This window comes from Peromyscus maniculatus, chromosome 9 (genome assembly GCF_049852395.1).
Source record: "Peromyscus maniculatus bairdii isolate BWxNUB_F1_BW_parent chromosome 9, HU_Pman_BW_mat_3.1, whole genome shotgun sequence".
NCBI classification, from domain to species: Eukaryota; Metazoa; Chordata; class Mammalia; order Rodentia; family Cricetidae; genus Peromyscus; species Peromyscus maniculatus.
Genome location: NC_134860.1, coordinates 96,742,393 through 96,761,785, shown reverse-complemented (window position 1 = coordinate 96,761,785; position 19,393 = coordinate 96,742,393). Strand labels below are relative to the sequence as shown.

Here is a 19,393-nt window from a genome sequence, read left to right as displayed (position 1 = left end):
GGTGGTGGCAACTTCTACAGAAACTAAAGAGCACCAGTAGAAAACCACAGCTGATGCCCACCAAGCTGCATATTTCCACACTGAAGGAGGAAATGGAGAAACGACGACGATGTCGGAGTACAAATTCGGGTGACTGTGGTGAACACTAACAGCGACAATCCCCATGGCCACCTTTACCTCTTGACTTTGTCGTAGTTCTCTTGACGGTAATCACCTTGCTGAACTAACTGTTTGGTGTCTGCCAATTCCAAAGCCAAGCGCTGACATCGAATTTGAAGTTCAGAGTTGCTTTTTCTATCTTCCTCATATGTCTATAAATCAAAGGAAGAATTACTTATTTCAAAATGAACATAGGGGACCAAATTTTGTATTGAATTCTCCTATTATGCTATGAAATGACATAACTAAACTAAAACATATTCAAATTATTTATAATAGTTAGTTAAAGACAGGTCATCTTGAATTCACAAGATTATTTGTAAATTAAATCCAAAACTATTAAATTCTTTCTATGGACTGGTTTGGGCTAGATACTGTACATACAGAGATGAGTAACACAGTTTATTCCCTGTTGAAAACATAAAACACAACACTGGAATAGCAGCCTCCAAATTTCTATCAAGAGCTGGTTGAAAGACATAATTGTGGGAAACCTGCAACCAGTGTTTTGCTTTGGTTGAACATCATGGCCAGGATCCTACACTGGGGTTCTTTGTGAGAATGGAATGCTACTGAGCTCATTATAGGATTTAGATGAGGATGCTGTGTTACTTTCCAGGGATCATCCTGAACATTATTTAATACCTATATCCTAAAAGAAGATTCAGTTCTGCCAAAGAACGCTTCATCTCTAAACACCATTAATCATATCACTGTCTTGGGAGAGGGTGTAGTTCTGTGATTAGGTAGGTAGGTTCCAGATTTTAGTTTCTAGAAGTAAGTAACTTAAATATGACATTTGTCTAAACATCAGTGTTTACCTCATGGAATTCTTGTAAAGATTATATCAAACAATACATGTAAAGTGCTTATAAAATTCACAACACATAATGAGTGTTCATTAACTATACATTAATATGTTTATACTATTTCCTCTTGGCTTTGACTTCCTGAAAGATCACAGGCATTACTGTAGTTTAATAACTGCAAAGACTATGACATAATCCAGAGGAGTATAAACATGAGGAATACAACCATTTAAAGGATGGGCAAAAGATAAGACGTCCAAGGAACCTAAAGGAATATCAAAGAAGCAATGGGTTCACAGATGTGTGAGTCAGAAACAACAGGAAATGGCACTCTAAGGAGACGAAGCAGTAAACAGTATTGAGTTCCTGAGGGAAAAAGCAGCAAAATTCTGTAAGGATTCAATGGTAGGGACAGAAGACAGAGAAGTGGAGACTGAAACAAACATATCTGAGTATTTACTATGGCCTTGCTTTGTGACTTTTTTTTTGTTGTTGTTGTTTTTTGAGACAAGGTCTCATTACATAGTCCTGATTGGCCTGGAATATACTATGTAAACCAGACTAGCCTCTGCTTCCCTACTGCTGGGATCAAAGACATGAGCTGCCACCACCACCACCACCATTATTATTATTATTATTATTATTTTAAGACAAGGTCTCATGTATATCCTATCACTGGCAATGAACTCACTCTTTAGCTAAGGGTGAACCTAAACTTCTGATGCTCCTGAATCCACTTGGATTAGAAGGCATTTACTGTGATGCCCAGTTTGATGCTAGGAACTGAACCCAGGGCTTCCTGCATATTCTACCAACTGAGCTATAGCCCCATCTCATTTTGTGGTATGTTATATACAACAAGGAAGTCTTTTTCTTTTTCTTTAGTGGGTACACAAATGTATCAAAAAGCATTTACTATAGCCCACAGTCTATCGTTTACTATGTTTCATGATGTTATATTACACACTTGGTTGCTGTCCTGGCTAGTTTTTATGCCAACTTGACTCAAATTGGAGTCATCTGAGAGGAGAGATCCTCAATTGAGAAAATGGCTACATAAGGTTGGGTTGTAGGCAAGCCTCTAGGAAATTTTCTTAGTGACTGATGAGGAAGGCCCAGTCCATTTTGGGTGGTGTCATCCCTGGGCTGGTTGTCTTAGGTTCTATAAGAAAGAAGGCTGAGCAAGCCATGGAGAGCAAGCCAGTAAGCAGTACCCTTCCATGGCCTCTGCATCAGCTCCTGCCTTCAGGTTCCTGCCCTGGGTGAGTTCCTGTCCTGATTTCCTTCAATGAAGAACAGTAATGTGGAAGCATAAGCAAACTTAACTCTTTCCCTCCCCAACTTTGGTCATCCTGTTTCTTCACAGCAATAGTAACCCTGACTATTCTTAGACAGTTCTTAAAGGTATGCATTTTCTACGCCTTATGGGCCTCTTCCCAGTAAAACCAGTAAAAACAAACAAATCAGAATGGGTACAGGTATGTGTTTATAGGCTTCCTGACAGAGAAGTCTAAGAATTTTCATCTGAGGATTTCCATTTTCTTTTTGAAATGAAGCACCCAGTGATCTGATAAAAATGAGAACTGAAAAGTTGGAGATATGTAGACAGGGAGGAACAGCTTCCAAGGAAAATGAAAGGACTTGAAAAAAACAGAGCATAAAGGTGCTCCACGGGAGGCTGCTAACGAAGAATTTGAAGTGCTTACTGCTGCTAATGTGATTTTCCTCCAGTAATGCTCAGCTAGACAAACAATGCTGAGGTGCCTCAGGCTCGTTTGATAAAAAGAAAATTAAAATTAAAGGTCATCAACAAGAGACAGATTGAAAACGAATAGCATAGTGAAAAGGAAGAACACACATTTCAGGACTGATTAAATCATATGCATTGGAAATTTTGTTATGATTACAAGCACACAACTGAGAACTGTGGGTGAGTGTTCAGATGAGGCACACATGCAAAGAAGCACACAACTGAGAACTGTGGGTGAGTGTTCAGATGAGGCACACATGCAAAGAAGCACACAACTGAGAACTGTGGGTGAGTGTTCAGATGAGGCACACATGCAAAGAAGCACACAACTGAGAACTGTGGGCGAGTGTTCAGATGAGGCACACATGCAAAGAAAGAAGCAGGTGCTACCGGGAAGGTGGATGTACAAAGGATTAAAAAAAAGAAAAAAAAAAGAAAAAAAGAAAAACATCTACGGACCTTGAGCTAGGGGCGCAGCTCAGGAAAACAGCACATGCCTAGCACATGCAAAGCTCTAGTTTCCACCCACAACACTGAAAATGATCTAAAACAAAAACACAGTGGGAAGGGAGAGAAAAGCATAAATGTCTGGACTGTCACATCTGAATGTGACTCTCAAATATGTGATGTACAGATACCTGTCATGGAGAAGAGTTTGCACACATGTACGCACACGTGTACACACACACACACACACACACACACACACACACACACACACACACACACACTACCAGAAGTCCAGTGTAGAAACACATACTTTATATCAAGAATTTAAGACTTTTCAAGTAAAAAATGTCCCCTTAAATCTATGCAGAGGAGGAGGCAGAAAGATTTGTAAGAGCCAGAGGTGATGGATGACTCTAACAAATCAGTATCTTCCAGACACAACAGGATGTTTGCACATCTGGAGTCAGAGACTGTGCAGCATGCACAGGGCCTGCACAGGTTCAAGCCAGATGGGCTCCCAGCACTGAGATGGGGAGGTGGGATCTCATCCCTAACCAAGAAGCCATCCGTACTTAATACCCACAAGAAAAGGAAATTAGAGTTTTATTCCCATGAAGTCTCACTGGGTCTATTAACCACACTCCAGGGCAGGCTCCATGCTAGGAGTAGATGACCAACAAAAATAAACTCAATAGTATTTTTGTAGACTTTTTGTCTCATTTTGCCTCTTTGGGCATTTTTTAAATATTTTGGTCTTTTGCTTATTTTGAGGTCCATTTTTGTGGGATTTTGTGTATGTGTTTCTTGTTCTTGTTGTTGTTGACTTTTTAAGGGGGGACAAAGTTGGATGGGTAGGCAGTTGGGGAGAATCTGGGAGGAATTGAGGAGGAGAAAAAAATGAACAATATAATGTATGAAATGTTTTTCAATATAGAAAGTTTAAAAAATCTCCCCTTAAAGTTGTAACTCGTGTGCTGTGGGGTAGGGGTCTGCTTTGTTACTCTAGAACCACAGGGAAGAAAGACATGGCTATGTGGGTACAGTTCATGAGCCCAGGCCTTGTGAGGCTGAGGCAGCTGGACTTCAGGGTTCAGATCAGCCTGGCTGATGTGGGTAGACCTCATTTCCACATTAAACAAAGACTAATGCAGAGCACTGGAAAATGGAAAATAGTGTATGGTCTCGAAAATGAACCAAACTTTACGGCTGTAGAATTTTGTGGATAAGGCAAAAAAAAAGGCACTGGACTATTTTGTATCCTCCACTTCTTTCTTCTCTGTCTCATGTGGAAAGATACTGAGCCCCAACTCCTGAGTGAAGATGTCTACTTTATGTTCTCTCACTGTTAGAAAGTGGATTTCATGCTACGAGCTGCCATTCTTTGCCTTCTACAAAATAAGCAAAAGAGTGAGAAAGTTTCTCACAATCCTACTCCTACTACAGAAGGTTTGTAAGTAATGTTTATGGAAAAGAAGAAACAAGACGGGACATCATATAGATTGAAAGAGATGCCGGGTAGTGGTGGCGCGTGCCTTTAATCCTAGCATTCAGGATACAAGAGGTAGACAGATCTTTGTGAGTTCGAGGCCAGCCTGGGCTACAGAATGAGTTCCAGGAAAGGCACAAAGCAACACAGAGAAACCTTGTCTCAGGAAAAAAAGAAAGAAAGAAAGAGATGCAAAAAAAAAAAAAATGTAAATCTTTTCATACATAAAGAAGCAGACCCAAACTTTGCATTTACTACCTCTTTCAAAGTGGAAATTTCTAGATAACAGTAAGTGAATCAGTAGCCAAGCATCAATTTCTCTTTTACTTGAGAAAAGAAGCGCAGTCTGAGGCACCAAAACCGTCCCTGTTGACAGCTCTGTACCTGGAAGAAAACAATGTCTGACTGCTGGGATTAGTGTTATATTCTTTTTCACTTAAGTTGTTTGCTATCTCCTGTAGAAAATATTATATCTGTAATTATAACTGTATGTTTTCTTGTCTTATCTATGACCCTCTCCTTCCCTGTACCCACATAGGACTTTGAGCACCTTAAAGACCCGTCTTACTCTGAATACCCAGGAACCCTAGTCATTGCACTAGAAATATGTAAAGAATAAACCAATTATAAAAGATGGACTCTACAGTTCTAGCATTTAAAATAGGTATCTCAAACTTCAAAATTAATGTGCCTAACAAATCCTAGTTTTCCAGCCAAATTTCAAGATTAAATATCACCTCTTAAGCAATAATATTGTATGCAACATATATGGTATATGTGATGTGTGTTTTGGAGAGGCATTATGAAGGAAATTTCTATTTCCTGATCTGTTCTTAAATGAGTAAGGTTTGCTTCAGGAAAAATTGAGCTGTATCATTTCATTTTCTTTATGTTTCATGAGCTTTTAAAAAGAGGCTTCAATGGGGAAATATTACCTGGGCAGAAATTGCATGTATAGGGATGGATAGGTAGTTATGTGTAGGGCGTCATGAATAAAAACATTTTTCTTTATATATTTCCGTCCTGTTTATTTGACCCAAGACACTGAGAAAAGTCTTGCCCTACAGTGCTTTCTTTGTCTAAATTATCAACTACTGGATTTCTCATTGTAATATGATGCATCCCCACCATCCATTTTTCTTGATTCCAAACAGCAGGTATTTTTAGATACTCAGCATTTCAGAGATGAAAAATACACTGGCAATAACCTACTAAAATCTCATTTTCAAGACAAGGGCATGACAACACACCGGAAGGGCACTTGTACATTCACGTTCATTGCTTCACTATTCACAACAGTTAGGAAACGGAACCCGTTTCGATGTCACAGATAAATAGAGAAAATAGGACATTCACTTATACACAATGGAATTTCACGAAATGGCAAGAGGAGTATAATTATAAATTAATGTTAACTGAATAAAGTTATATCCAGAAAGACAAAGATTACATGTTTTTTCTTAATATGTAGAAGTGAAATGGTGTGTGTGTGTGTATGTGTGTGATTGTATTCATATGTGTGGGGGTGTGTATGTCACAAAACTAGAAAAGAGATCATCAGAGTAAAGAAAGACCTCAAAGAGAGTGGGAAACAGACTAACGTAACAAGTGACTAGAAAGCAGATGCAGGTTCTAACTTGAGGAAGAAAGGGACCAGCTGGAAGAGAGGAGGGATCATGGTGATAGGGAATGAAGAAACAAAATGTAATGACACCCTTGTATAAAAATGCCATGATGCAACACATAAACCTAAGAAATTAAAAATGAAACAAAACAAGGTAAAGAAACCTACAAGGGCTGAATGGTTTGTACAGGATTCCAGATTTAGAATCTAGGGTCTTGAAATCACACATAGTTTTTCCTTTTCCTAATTTCAAGTTATTTTTTGAAGGATCTATTTTGAACTTAGTAACTATAAAACCACTTGCCGGGCGGTGGTGGCGCACGCCTTTAATCCCAGCACTCGGGAGGCAGAGCCAGGCGGATCTTTGTGAGTTTGAGGCCAGCCCGGTCTACAGAGTGAGTTCCAGGAAAGGTGCAAAGCTACACAGAGAAACCCTGTCTCGAAAAACCAAAAAAAAAAAAACCAAAAAACAAAAAACAAAAACAAAAACAAAAAAAAAAAACAAACCACTCAACGGAAGTTAATTTTATTTATTGCTCAAATTCAATTTTAATTATAGGTTTCATGGCTTCAAATATCACATGTACATAAAATTAATTTTGAACTCTCCCTCTTAAAACAATCACTATGATTATTTCTTGAATACATTAAAAAAAAATCATTTGACACTTTAATGTGGTACACAACTACAATCCCGGCCCTTGGGAGGCTGTGGCAGGAATAAGTTCAAGGACAGGCTAGACTACATAGATAGACCCTGTTTTAAAAGCAAACCTAACTCACAGAAAATCATTTGGTAGAGTGCCATCAAGTCTAAACGTTCCTATGAGAAGTAAGAAGTACTCAACGATGAAACGAAGCAGGCACATTTAAACAGCAGCTGCGCAACCAAATGGCAATTAGCCTGGAGATAATGAATTTCTAGGCACCTGGGCAAATCTGCAGTCTCTCACATCATGCAAAATGAAAAGGAAGTGGCAACCTATCTCCAAATAAACGGGTAACAAATGAAGTACTCTCCTGGCTATACAAGACAGAGCAGCTAAGGAGGCTGGGAAGATGACACCATCCAAACTGCCCTGAGGTTAGTGATTCCAGGCAGAAGCAGTTTACATCAGAAAGACATTTAGTGAAGGACAAAATACATTTCAACTGTTTTAGGCAAGTGAGAAGTCATTTCTCAGAATTCCCATGAGTGTCACATGATTGAAACTTTAATTGAAACAATTAATCATGAGAAGAACAAGGAACCTAACTCATCTTTGACTGGCATAGATTGCCCTTCCTACCAAGGGTCTGCTCTGCTGCCAGAGTCTACTCTTTGTCCTTGGTAACTTCTTTAAGAAATATATTATTAGTTTAAAGTTGAAGACATTGTTAAAGGAAAAATAACCTAGATGAAAAAGGACACTTTCATCAGATGTGGACACTGGATTATGGTAAGAGTTCAAATCTGTGTGTGGGTGGTGGTAGCACACACCTTTAATCCCAGCACTTGGGAGGCAGAGGCAGGCGGATCTCTGTGAGTTCGAGGCTAGCCTGGTCTCCAAAGCAAGTTCCAGGAAAGGCACAAAGCTACACAGAGAAACCGTCTCGAAAAATAAAAAAAAAAAAAAAAAAAAAAAAAAAAAAAAAAAGAGAGAGAGAGTTCAAATCTGTGACTGCTCTAGGTCAACTCTTTTTAACTTACCTGGCCCTGACAACTGAGTACAGGAACTGATCAACAGCTCATTCACTTTGGGTAATTTCTCCGGCAGAAATCTGCATAGCAAAGCATCACGTTGACGCCCTGAGTGACAACTGTTATAGCCAGGGTGCATACAGTAGAGACAAACCCGAAATACTGGTTTTCAACAGATACCAATCCAAACATAGTTTCTTTCCCCTCTTGAGACAAGATCTAAATGTATAGCTCAGGCTAGCCTTGAACTTGCTGTCCTGTGGCCTTGGCCTCCTGAGAGCTAGAATTATAGGCATGCACCACCATATCCAGCTCGAATTTCATCTTACCATTTAAGAGACCAAGTTTAATACAATAGCATGTATCAATCAAAGAATGTGAGTATATCAATGCAACCAAAGGATGGCTTTTCAGGCCTTTGTGCCATTTGAGTCATTGAGATTAGCACTACAAGTATCAACAAGTATAGGTGGGGAAAAAAAGGATTAAGTTGATCCATCAATGGGAGTAAACACCATGGTTTTCGCTTTACTTTGTTTGGAAATTTTTGAAGCACATGAGAATATATGGGGCAATGACAGATGGACTTATCATCAGCATGTGGAGTCGTTTCTGTTTTGCTAGTAAACTGTCTTAATTATACATTCAATCTTTCATTTAATGTCTTTAAACATACACTAACATGGTTTACATCAATAAATGACTATACACATAATGAGAGTTATCATGCACATGGAATTTAAGGTAAGGATTTAAAAAAAAATTAATAAAAAGAGAAAATTCTTCTTCTCCTTCCTTCTGACCCCCATTCTTAGGACAGCGAACAGGTGTCTCTCCATGTTGATACTCACACATACCTTTAGACTCACAAAGGCAAAAGTGATTATTTCTCCCCTTAAGAACAACAACAACGAGCCGGGCGGTGGTGGCGCACGCCTTTAATCCCAGCACTCGGGAGGCAGAGCCAGGCGGATCTCTGTGAGTTCGAGGCTAGCCTGGGCTACCAAGTGAGTTCCAGGAAAGGCGCAAAGCTACACAGAGAAACCCTGTCTCGAAAAACCAAAAAAAAAAAAAAAAAAAAAAAAAAAAGAACAACAACAACAACAATAACAACAGCAACAAACTAGAACAGGCAAGTTTTTTAAGCATTTAGCCATACATGTGGAAATCCTAATGCTCTCTAGTTTATTCATGTTTGAGGTTGCATAACGTTTCATGGTGGAGCCTGTACCACAACTTATGCAACCATTTCCTTGCTATTGTATTGATGGCTTTTACTTTGTTTTTGGCCTCTTCCTCCTCCATGTTGTACAAAGAATGCCACAGTAAACCTTGTTAACCCAGAATGCTACAGACTGGTACTTTATGGCACACAGGTACAACAGTGGAGACCCTCTCCTTTTTCTTTTCTTTTTTTTGTTATTGTTTTGTTTTGTTTTGTTTTTCGAGACAGGGTTTAGCTGTCTGTATAGCTTTGTGCCTTTCCTAGAACTCACTCTGTAGTCCAGGTTGGCCTCGAACTCACAGAGATCCACCTGCCTCTGCCTCCCAGTGCTGGGATTAAAGGCATGCGCCACCATCTCCCGGCGGAGTCCCTCTCTTGAAGGATGCTTGTTTTCCATTTTAGTCAGTGTGGCTGGCTATCTGTCCAATAGACTGCATCAGTTCACATTCTCACCAGAAATGGTTTATAGTTTTAGTTACATTCACATCAGTTATTGGATCTCTGTCTTTTTACAGCCTCAGTTCTCATTGTTACTTTAACTGTATTTCTTAAAATGTTAGTGTGCTCTTTAGTTTTGTCGGCTTGACACAAACGGCAGTCATTGGGAAGAGGTGGAGCTTCAGGTGGGAAGTCGTCCCCAGCAGACTGGCCTATTTTCTTGATTAATGCTCGATGCAGGAGGGCTCAGCTCACTGTGGGCGCTGCTACCCCTGGGCAGGTGGTTCCAGGCTGTGTAAGAAAGCAAACTGAGCGACCCTGAGGAGCAAGCCAGTAAGTAGCACTCCTCTGTGGTCTCTACTTCAGTACCTATCCTGAGATCTGGACAAAGGGTAAGTCAAATAAAGCCTTTCTTCCCCAAGTTGTTTTTGGTCAGTGTTTTGTCATAGCAACAGAAAGCAAATTAAGACATCTTTAAGTTGCAGCATCTGGACATGTGGAGTTTACTTCTTGTGAAACACTTTATGTCTTTATCCATGTTTGTCTAGTTGTTATTGTAAGAGCATTTAAAAATGGTACCGGCATTATATTTTATTATCTGTGTTCCAAATATCTCCCTAATTTGTACTTTAAATATCAAGCTTTATATGCGGAATCTTTTTGATCCTTCCGTCTAAAGCTTTTGGGTTCCTATGTCTTGCGAAGGAGTTTACCCTGACCTCTAGAACAATGCTACCCAATAAAACTTTCTGCAATGAGAGAAATGGTCTAAAGTGGAATACGCAATACATTGATGACCAACCAGCTGTGGCTCGTGAGGCAGACCAACTGACTAATCAGCTTGAGGGTAACTGGCTGCAGGTGGCAGTGACAGCTGAGTCCAGAGCTTGACTGCTCAGGTGGACTATGGGCTGGCATACACTGGGACATGAATATCCTGAAGTGTGTTAAAGATAAGCCACCTTAGATTTCTACCAAAATACGTGCATCAGATTTCAGGTCAACAAGATCTCCATAAGTCTCACATTCACAATCACTTAGAGCATGTTAATAACAGCATGAAATGAGGGATTCTTAAAGGTTTTTTTTTTTTTTTAATGTGGATTCCACTAGCATCCTTGTACTTTTTTCGAATGTCTTTTTTGAGTATTATTTCTAAAAGCTTATTTGAAAATACACAGAATCACAAAGCAAATAAAGCTATCAAAATATTTTAATTATGCATGTCTTCTTTGTAAATGCATTCAAGTTAAAACCTGGTGGTGTCTATAGTCTAAGACCTACAGTAATGTTCAAGTAACAGTGAGCATAAATTCTAAGCACTTAGCAAATTTAATTCCCAATGTTAACAATCACAAGAACTGGTAGTCTTTCTGAATTTTCTTCTTTTATTGAGAAAAGAAAATCCTAAAGTCTAGTTATAAATGGAAACAATTTCTTTCCTAGACTTCCTAAAAATATGTTGACTGTAAGATAAAAAGCTCAGTGACTGTTAAAGTAATTGTGATTTTTTTCTCCTAACATTTTTAACTTATATGGAATTAATTTTGTGTTACCATAAAATGTAAGGACAAATTTTTTCCATTTATATTTATCTGTTTACATGCCAACACCACACTTAGCTATCTACGTAAGCTTTAACGTTTACACTGAGTTCTTGGTTAGCCTACCGTATCTCACATTCCCTTAACTACATCTGTTCTTTCATACTTTTCTTGGAGATCCTGGAGCACTTATTTTTCAAAGCCATCAACTCTAATAAGTTCCCCCACACTTAATTCTGTATTATATTTCTTTCCTCTGAATCTCCCAAATGATCAAGAAAGAAAAACCTGGAATATAACATAACTGGCTTAATATATTAATCACAGAACAATACTTTTGGAATTTGGGGAGCTTTCTAAGATATGGTATTCCCATGCTCAACAATGTGATCTCACGGTGTTTTTTCCTTCTTTTCTTGTGTCTGTGTGGTACAAATGCATGTGTGTATGCATGTTTGCATGTGCACAGGTGCATGGTTGAATGTGGGAGTGTGTGCACACACACTGGTAAGGAGGCTGTAGGCTGATGCTTGGAATCTTCGTTGGCTGCTCCTCCACTTTATTCTTTTGAGTGAGATCTCTTAGTTAAGGCATAACTATTGGACACACACAGCCTCTAGTCAGCTTGCTGGGGAAACCTGTCTTGTGCTTCAGAGGCTACCACACCCACCTGGCATTACTTGGGTTCTGGGGATCAGGACTCCGGTTCTCTTGCTTGCACAGCAAGTGCTGGGACAGCTGAGCCATGGTCCCAGCGCAGATTTGATAGCTTTCTTCACTGAGTCCATGACCTTCCTTGCTAGAGATGCTCATGGGCAAAATAATGCATTCAAAATGGAGGTGGGGGGCTCATCAAGTACAAAAGCTGAACACTACCATCCGCTGCTACAGATACTAATACGTTCACATAGCCATTCTCCTTCAACCTGATAACACAATTACTCTCTATGTTTGGAATACACTTTAACTAATCCTATAAAGTATCATTATTGAAGGGACTCTACCCAGCTCAAGCTTGGCAACATGGTGCTGACAGGTCTTGCCCTTCTCCCCTATTCCCTTTGCCTTGCTAAAAGCCATTAGATTATATCCCTAAAGCTAGTCACCAAGGCCTATTCCCTTATTTAGCCACTTCCTCCTCCTGAGGCTGGCTACTCAACCCCAGCTATCAAAGCACTGAAATTCAGCAATCAGAAGCCCCCCTTGGCTCACTTAATTAACATGCCAATTAAAATGAAAGACCTCAGCCTAGCTCAGGCTTTTCCTGTTACCTTTGTAAACCAGCATTTGCCTATGTGTATGTCTGTCTCCTCTCTGCCCAGAGTTAGTCCTTTGTCCCTGTAGGGACAGATATTCATGTCCCCTCTCCCTTGTTCCCTTCTTTTTCTCCCTTGTCCTCTATCTCCTGTCTTTGTCTTTCTGGGGCAAATAAATCTCCTTTGTGCTGAGAACTTGGTCTTGGAGGTCCTTAGCCAAAATCCATCCTTCCAATTATTTTGACATAATGGTAGAATTCAGGCTGGAGAGATGGCTCAGCCTTTCAGAGCATTTATTGCTCTTGAAGAGTGCCCTGGTTTGGTTCCCAGCACCCTCACTGTGGCTCAGTATAACTCCAGTTACAAAATTGCCAGATGATCTGATGTCTCTTTTGACCTTCACGGGTACCTGCATACATGTGGCACACACATTCAGGCATACACACATAAAATAAATGAGTAATGGTAGAATGCATTTGTGAACATTTTATTTGAACTTGTTTCCATAGGACAAATAAAATGAGCTTATAAATTTACTTTGTTTTGCTTTTACATTACATCAGAATTTTCTATTGTTTTCAGTACTCTGGAGTAGTAGCCTTAAAGGTTCTGATGGAAATCCACTTTGAACCCAGCTGGGCTAATCCCTCTCTGAATCTGGCAGTAACCAGACTAGCAGGACACTGGCTCACCTTCCTAAGATTCTTATGGTAAAGGGTTTAGGGCTGCACTTCTGTTTACCTTACAAGCTACATTTTGTTGGCACCCTTCACTTTCAGTTTCAAGCTTGTTTACTTACACACACACACACACACACACACACACACACACACACACACACACACACACACACACACCTTAATTTCCAATAGTTTGTTTCTCGTCATTGTTTGGTTTTGTGTTGGTTTTAGACTGTTTTGAGACTGGCTTGAGCTTGGGAAGTGCCGCCTGGTAGACATGTCCCAACCATGCCTGGCTCTTCTGCTTTTCTCACATGAGGAATGCATATCTTTATGTTTGTCTTTCTGAGTAGTAGCAAAGAGGTTTTTTTTAAGGCCACAGATTTTTCTCTGGTAAAATTTTAAATATGCTTTGAGAACTCTGACATAACTATTCTTGTTTCCATTGCTTTCTTTTCAAAATTTTTTGAACCAAAAGATGTATTTAACTGTCAAGGAAGTTTAATTCCCTTCATCCTTTGTCTTTGTTTTACTAACTTACGATAAAAATAGAAACTATAAAACTTGTACCTAAAAATATATTTGTTTCCTACATGATCAAGTATACACAGTAGTCTTGCAAACTTTCCACTGATGTATAAAAATACCATTTTCTCTGGTCAGGGGCAGTTAGGCTCTCTTTACAACAGCTACATCAAAACTGATAGAATTAGTTCTTCTAGGCCTCATTTATTTTATCGATCACATCTACACCATTCTCCCAGAAGTAAATTAGACTTCCCAAACCTTATTGTGTCTTATTAAGCTCTCATGCCATTCACTATATAAAAGTTTCTCTCTATAACATCATGCTTTATCCTAATACATTTGTTATTCTGTTGTATGGCTTTAATTTTAAATTCTACCTTATCTGATATTAATATTGTCTTCCTGCCAACTCTTCCCATAATTCTTAACCTATCCTTTTTCAACTTTGGCACTAAGGAATTCACATTAAGCCTATTCATTTTTGGTTGGTTTGTTTAGGTTTGTCTTTGAGGTTGGTTTTCTGACAGACTTGCATCATGCAGCCCTGGTTGGGTCTCAAACTCACCATACTCCTGCCTCAGTCTGGGCACTGACCTCACAATGACAATACAAATTATCTATCCACAACACTGAACATACACATCTACTAATAACTGGAAAAAAGCAAGATTTTAAAGGCATAGGTCAGAAATGAAATTTAGTAATAACAAATTATAAAGTGTGGCGCCAATCTTATCCTCATGTGTTAAATAATAAAATATTTAAATGATACTTTTATATCAAAGACAAAAGTAAAAAAATCAAAGCACTCAAATTTGACTTTAAAATGCAAAGATGTCATCAATTAAATGAACAAACAAAACCTGTTTTATTCTCAAATGATTCATGTTCAGGGTCCACGTACCCATCTCACTAGAATCTTGAGTTTTATTGAAAATGAGATCTTTAGTTCTACCTCAGGCTAAAATTGGAATCCATGTGGCTGTCCATGATTTGAAAGTTTAATCAGTTATTTAATTTAATATGAAGAGGCAAATATATTGTTATTTCCTAGTGAATATGTTTCACACTACAGGATAATTGTGTCTGATGGGTAGTGTCTTAAACATGTATCCCATAAAAGAAATTTAAGTTTATAAACTGAACAGAATAAAAAGAATCTGAGAAAACAGTTTATAAACCCTGAAACACAACACTTAAACAAGTATGTATCATTAATGAAACACCTCATTTTCATACAAATTAAATTAGCTGTCTTATTCATCTATAGATACTGATGATTAGCCTCTAGGTAATCTTGCAGGGTTTTTCTCAAGAAATGTACTCAAGGTTCTAAACAAGGAAGCTATGTTTAACAAATCATAGTTGAACTTCCTAGTTACAAAGCTCTCATGAGATGTGTTTCACCATATCCTCATGAACTTAAAGCGTTAGTAAGTGTAGACTCCCTAAGGCCTTACCTAGTGCAGTGCACACTGCTTCCTTTGGAAGGAAAGAAGTATGTCACATTCACTCTACAATAGCAAAACAGCTGCACACAGCTTAGCTGCACTGCATACGGCTCGCTGGACAGAAGGGTTTCCTGTGCAAGCACAAGGCCCTCCGTTCAAAGCCCCAGCAAGACTGTGAAATGCTGACAGTGAGTGTACCCTGAACCTCAGTGATATGAGAGGCAGAAGCTGGAGATCACCGGGGCTTGCTGGCCACCAGTCTAGTTCCAGGATCAGTCCAAGACCCTGCCTTAAAGGCATGATGCAGGGAATGATAGATCAGGACTCCCAACATTCCCCTCTGGCCTCTGAGTACTGCACATATACGTGTGTTCAGACACCAATCATATACACACACGGGGAAGGAAGTTTATAATAAAGATACCTATAAGCACTTATACATTAAGTACCACAGACAAGTTTATAAATGCAGCACAGCTCAAAGCAGGCTAGAATTCTACTACACTTAGAAATCTCAGACTTCAAGTAAAAAGTTAATCATATTTTGCCCTGTAGTATACATATTCCAAATAATTAGAGATCTAGAAACATATACACAAGAAAATCCCAAGAGCATGAAAATTGGCATCTTAGGAAGTCATTTCTTTTTTAAAGGTCAAGAATTATGTTATTAAGTATCTGGAACTTTTCTCACCTACCTGCCATGAATGAACTGATTATCTGAATGAGGAAGGGCTACGTTTACTATAATTGTGTGGCATTAAAATCTCTCAATGTTTTGGTAGGCACGGTTATGAAATTAGTGTAGTAAGTGAAGGACCTTTGGTCTGAAGAGCATATATCATGGAAGAAAGGTTTTTGTTTTTCATACTTCTCATAGCTATAGAACAACTGAACTTTACTAGGAAAAATAGCATTTAGTGTTGTAGGCAGATGATTGGAAATAAGAAATACAAATAAAAGGCAAGTCAGTACCGTGCTGGTTCAAAAGCTAGATTTTCCAAATAACCTAAAGTTGTTTTTTGTTTGTCTTAAAGATAATAGTTGGGTATATACTGCCACCCTGTGGTTAAAATACACATTAAGGCCATTTTGGATCTCGCAAGTTGAACAGTTTTAAAACAAAGTTTAATTCCTTAATTATCAATCTCAAAATTCAGAGACGTAGCAAATAAATGTCCAAGTTTCTCTTAGGAAGTCACTACCAAGCTGTTGTTGCGGAGATGTCTCCAGTTTTCAGCTGCTGCCTTAGCTTCTAAGTTTCCCTGTGCTTCTCAGCTGGAAATCTTTGTATTTGAACTTGTACTATTGAATGCCTTCTTTTTTTTTTTTTAGTTTTTCGAGACAGGGTTTCTCTGTGTAGTTTTGGTGCTTGTCTTGAAACTCATTCTGTAGACCAGGCTGGCCTCGAACTCACAGAGATTCACCTGCCTCTGTGCCACCGGCCTTTGAATGCCTTCTCTTTCAAGTCAATAACTTACTAGATATTTTTCCAGTTCACTAACTGTTCTTAGCTGTGTGCCCACTCATCTTCTCCCAGTCTTTCTGCATCTGTGCTAAGCTCAGCTTCCCAATGACCTGACTTTTATTTCTAAGCTCTCACCTTCACTGCTTCCTCAGGGATTAAGAATGACTAATGCAAGGAGTCTAAACTACTAAAGCAACTGATAAAATTCTAAAACTTTCTTCAAGTTCTGGACATGCTTTTTACAAGTTCTGCTTCTAGTACTTTCTTTCATATGTAATGGTAAAAAAAAATGTGTTATCATTCATTCATATCAGTAAACCCCAAATGAGAAAAATAGTTTCCAATGAAACTAAGATTCTTTCTACAGAGAGCTCAAGGCTAAATATTCTTCATCCACTGAGTATATTTCTTCTTGTGTGTAGACAAGCTTACTACCACTCTACCTGAGGTAATGGACAAACAAGCTCCCGTCTCACTAGTACTACAGCAGACTCAAGGATGAGGCCCAGGAAAGCCAGAAGCCAGGCCCATGCCAGAGGGTGCCTCAACTAGTGGAAGAGACCAGTACTTGGGTGGGTTTCCCAGCTCTGTCTGTCTGTCTGTCTGTCTGTCTGTTCTCAGTGTGTTTAGCACGAGGGCAGGCCCTTCTGTGCCATGCTGGACACACAAGGGTGGAGTGCAAGGTCCTCAGTCTCTACCTGGCAGAGTCAGAAGACGGCTACACCTGTAGTCGAGGGGGGAAGGAATTCCAGAGACAGCCAGAGGAGAACTGGACTCCGTGGGTGATCTGCCCAGGTGGTTGGCCCCCTGGTCAATACACATATATGGGACAGACTCTAGACCATGAAGGTCAGAAGAGCAGAACTGAAATGTGTCCTGCTACCAAATGGACACAGGACGGTTTGGGCCTGGTGAAGCTAATCTCCTAAAATAAAAACATCAGTTCTGTCCAGAAGGAACTTCCAACAGTCTCCTCACCGTGTTCTCACCTAACTGTACTCTCTGATGTGTTTTTAAACAAGAAAGTTAATAGGAACATGTGACATACGCTTAAAGGAAAAGACAAACCCAGAGACACACCGAGGTGACCTGTGCACTGGAATTAGCAGCATTCTTCTAAGCAGCTACTTAAACTACCTGAGAGGCATGAAAGATGACATATTTATAGTAAGTAGCCTAGAAATAAAAGCTTTAATAAATTATCAAATAAAAATACTTGAAGCAAAAAATTCCCCACCTAAAGATTTACCTGAAAGAAATGAGAACATATGTGTATATATAAATCCATGTGCAAATATTGTAACAGCTTTATTTATAAGTCTCTAAAATGGAAGCATATCAAATGCCCATCAGTTAATACATGCAGGAATATATACAATGGAATAGTCTTCAGCAGAAAATGAAGACACTACTAATACTTGAAGAAAAGAGTCTAGAACTTTCTCACAAAATTAAATACAATTGAGGGACAGATCTGTATAACCTATAACATGTATGTATAACATAAAACAAGCAGAAATGTTAACAGTAGAAATTATGTCCTATATACACTGGTGTTTACTGTAAAATCCTTTTACATTATTGTTACTGTTAGGATTGTGAGTGTGCACAAAGAACCGTGCATTAGGCACAGTCTGGTTTGAGTTTGCTACTAGGAGGTGACGGGAACCTTTAAGGGTCTCTCTCATGAGAGGACTCCAGGGGGTTTGTGAGAGTCTCATAGGGGACTGTGAGATCTGGCTGTTCCCCTCTCTGTTTCAGTCTGTTATGTACTCCCAACCACAGTGTGTAATCTTAAACCAGGCCCCTTAACAACAGGGCCATCCAGCCATGGACTGAAACCCAAAAAAACTGGGGGTCAAAATAAAGCATTTCTCTTATAATTTGATTATATCAAGTATTTACTGTAGCAATGAAATACTATTAGTCAGCTAATAATATATTTTCACCTTTCTATAATAATGTGGTCAATTTTGCACATGCTAATTTGGATATGTAAACTAACAGCTTACATAAAAAAGGAGAGCCTCCAAGTCATAATCTGAAACAGCCCCTCAACTTGCCTTGCTTGTTTGGTACTCCACGCTCAGACAAATGCTTGAAATCGTAATTTGTTTTTCCTCATCAATATAATAAATTAAACTGTTGAATATTTAATAACACTAGACTTAACAGTTCTCTCTAGAGAACAGTTATATTTTCATTGAGATCTTTTTCTTTCTCATATTTTGGTTCTTATCCTTCAACTGCTAATGAGAAAAGCAATTCCCTCAGAAATCAAAATAACAATTCTTAAAAGTCTGTCAAATATTGTCAAGAAGTTTAATCAACCCAGATGTCCACTGTAGATGAATAAAGAAATGTGGCAGATGCACATATTATTAAAGATCTTCAAAAAGGAAATTATATTAAAACATGGATGAATCTGATTATACACCAAGTGAAATAAATATCAGCGCTACCTGAGTCCATTCACACGCAGTATCTAAAGTAATCAAAACCACAGAAACAAAGTAGAAAAGTGGTTCTCAGGGACAGGGAGAGCAAAGGTGGATTAGTGTCTAAGGGGTTTGGAGCTTCAGTGCTGTGGGATGTTCTGTATGTCCTGTGGGAGCCCTTCTTGGGTTCTTTGTGGCGTTACCCAGCAGGTCCGCATAGAGGATGATTAGGACCATGGGCCTGAGTGCAGGTGTCTGAGATGGTCTGCACTTGGCTGTGCTGGGGGATGGTCTGTATGTCAAGTTGTTCTGATTGATCAATAAATAAAACCTGATCGGCTGTGGCTAGGCAGGAAGGATAGGCGGGACTAACAGAGAGGAGAAATAAAAGGACAGGAAGGCAGAA

At 39.1% G+C, this 19,393-nt stretch overlaps 1 protein-coding gene across 4 annotated transcripts in view; it reads right to left on the bottom strand.

Annotated features, from left to right (window-relative positions):
* Nucleotides 1–19,393, bottom strand: part of Pibf1 (progesterone immunomodulatory binding factor 1) — a 188,013-nt gene that overhangs the window by 152,479 nt on the left and 16,141 nt on the right. For all 4 annotated transcript variants that reach the window (XR_013042572.1, XR_013042573.1, XR_013042574.1 and 1 more), the window contains exon 6: nt 178–311. Coding sequence is in view for 1 of the 4 variants with exons in the window: in XM_006978006.4 (XP_006978068.1) it covers nt 178–311 (134 nt within the window). In the remaining 3 variants the exon portion in view is untranslated. The remainder of the gene's footprint in view (nt 1–177; nt 312–19,393) is intronic.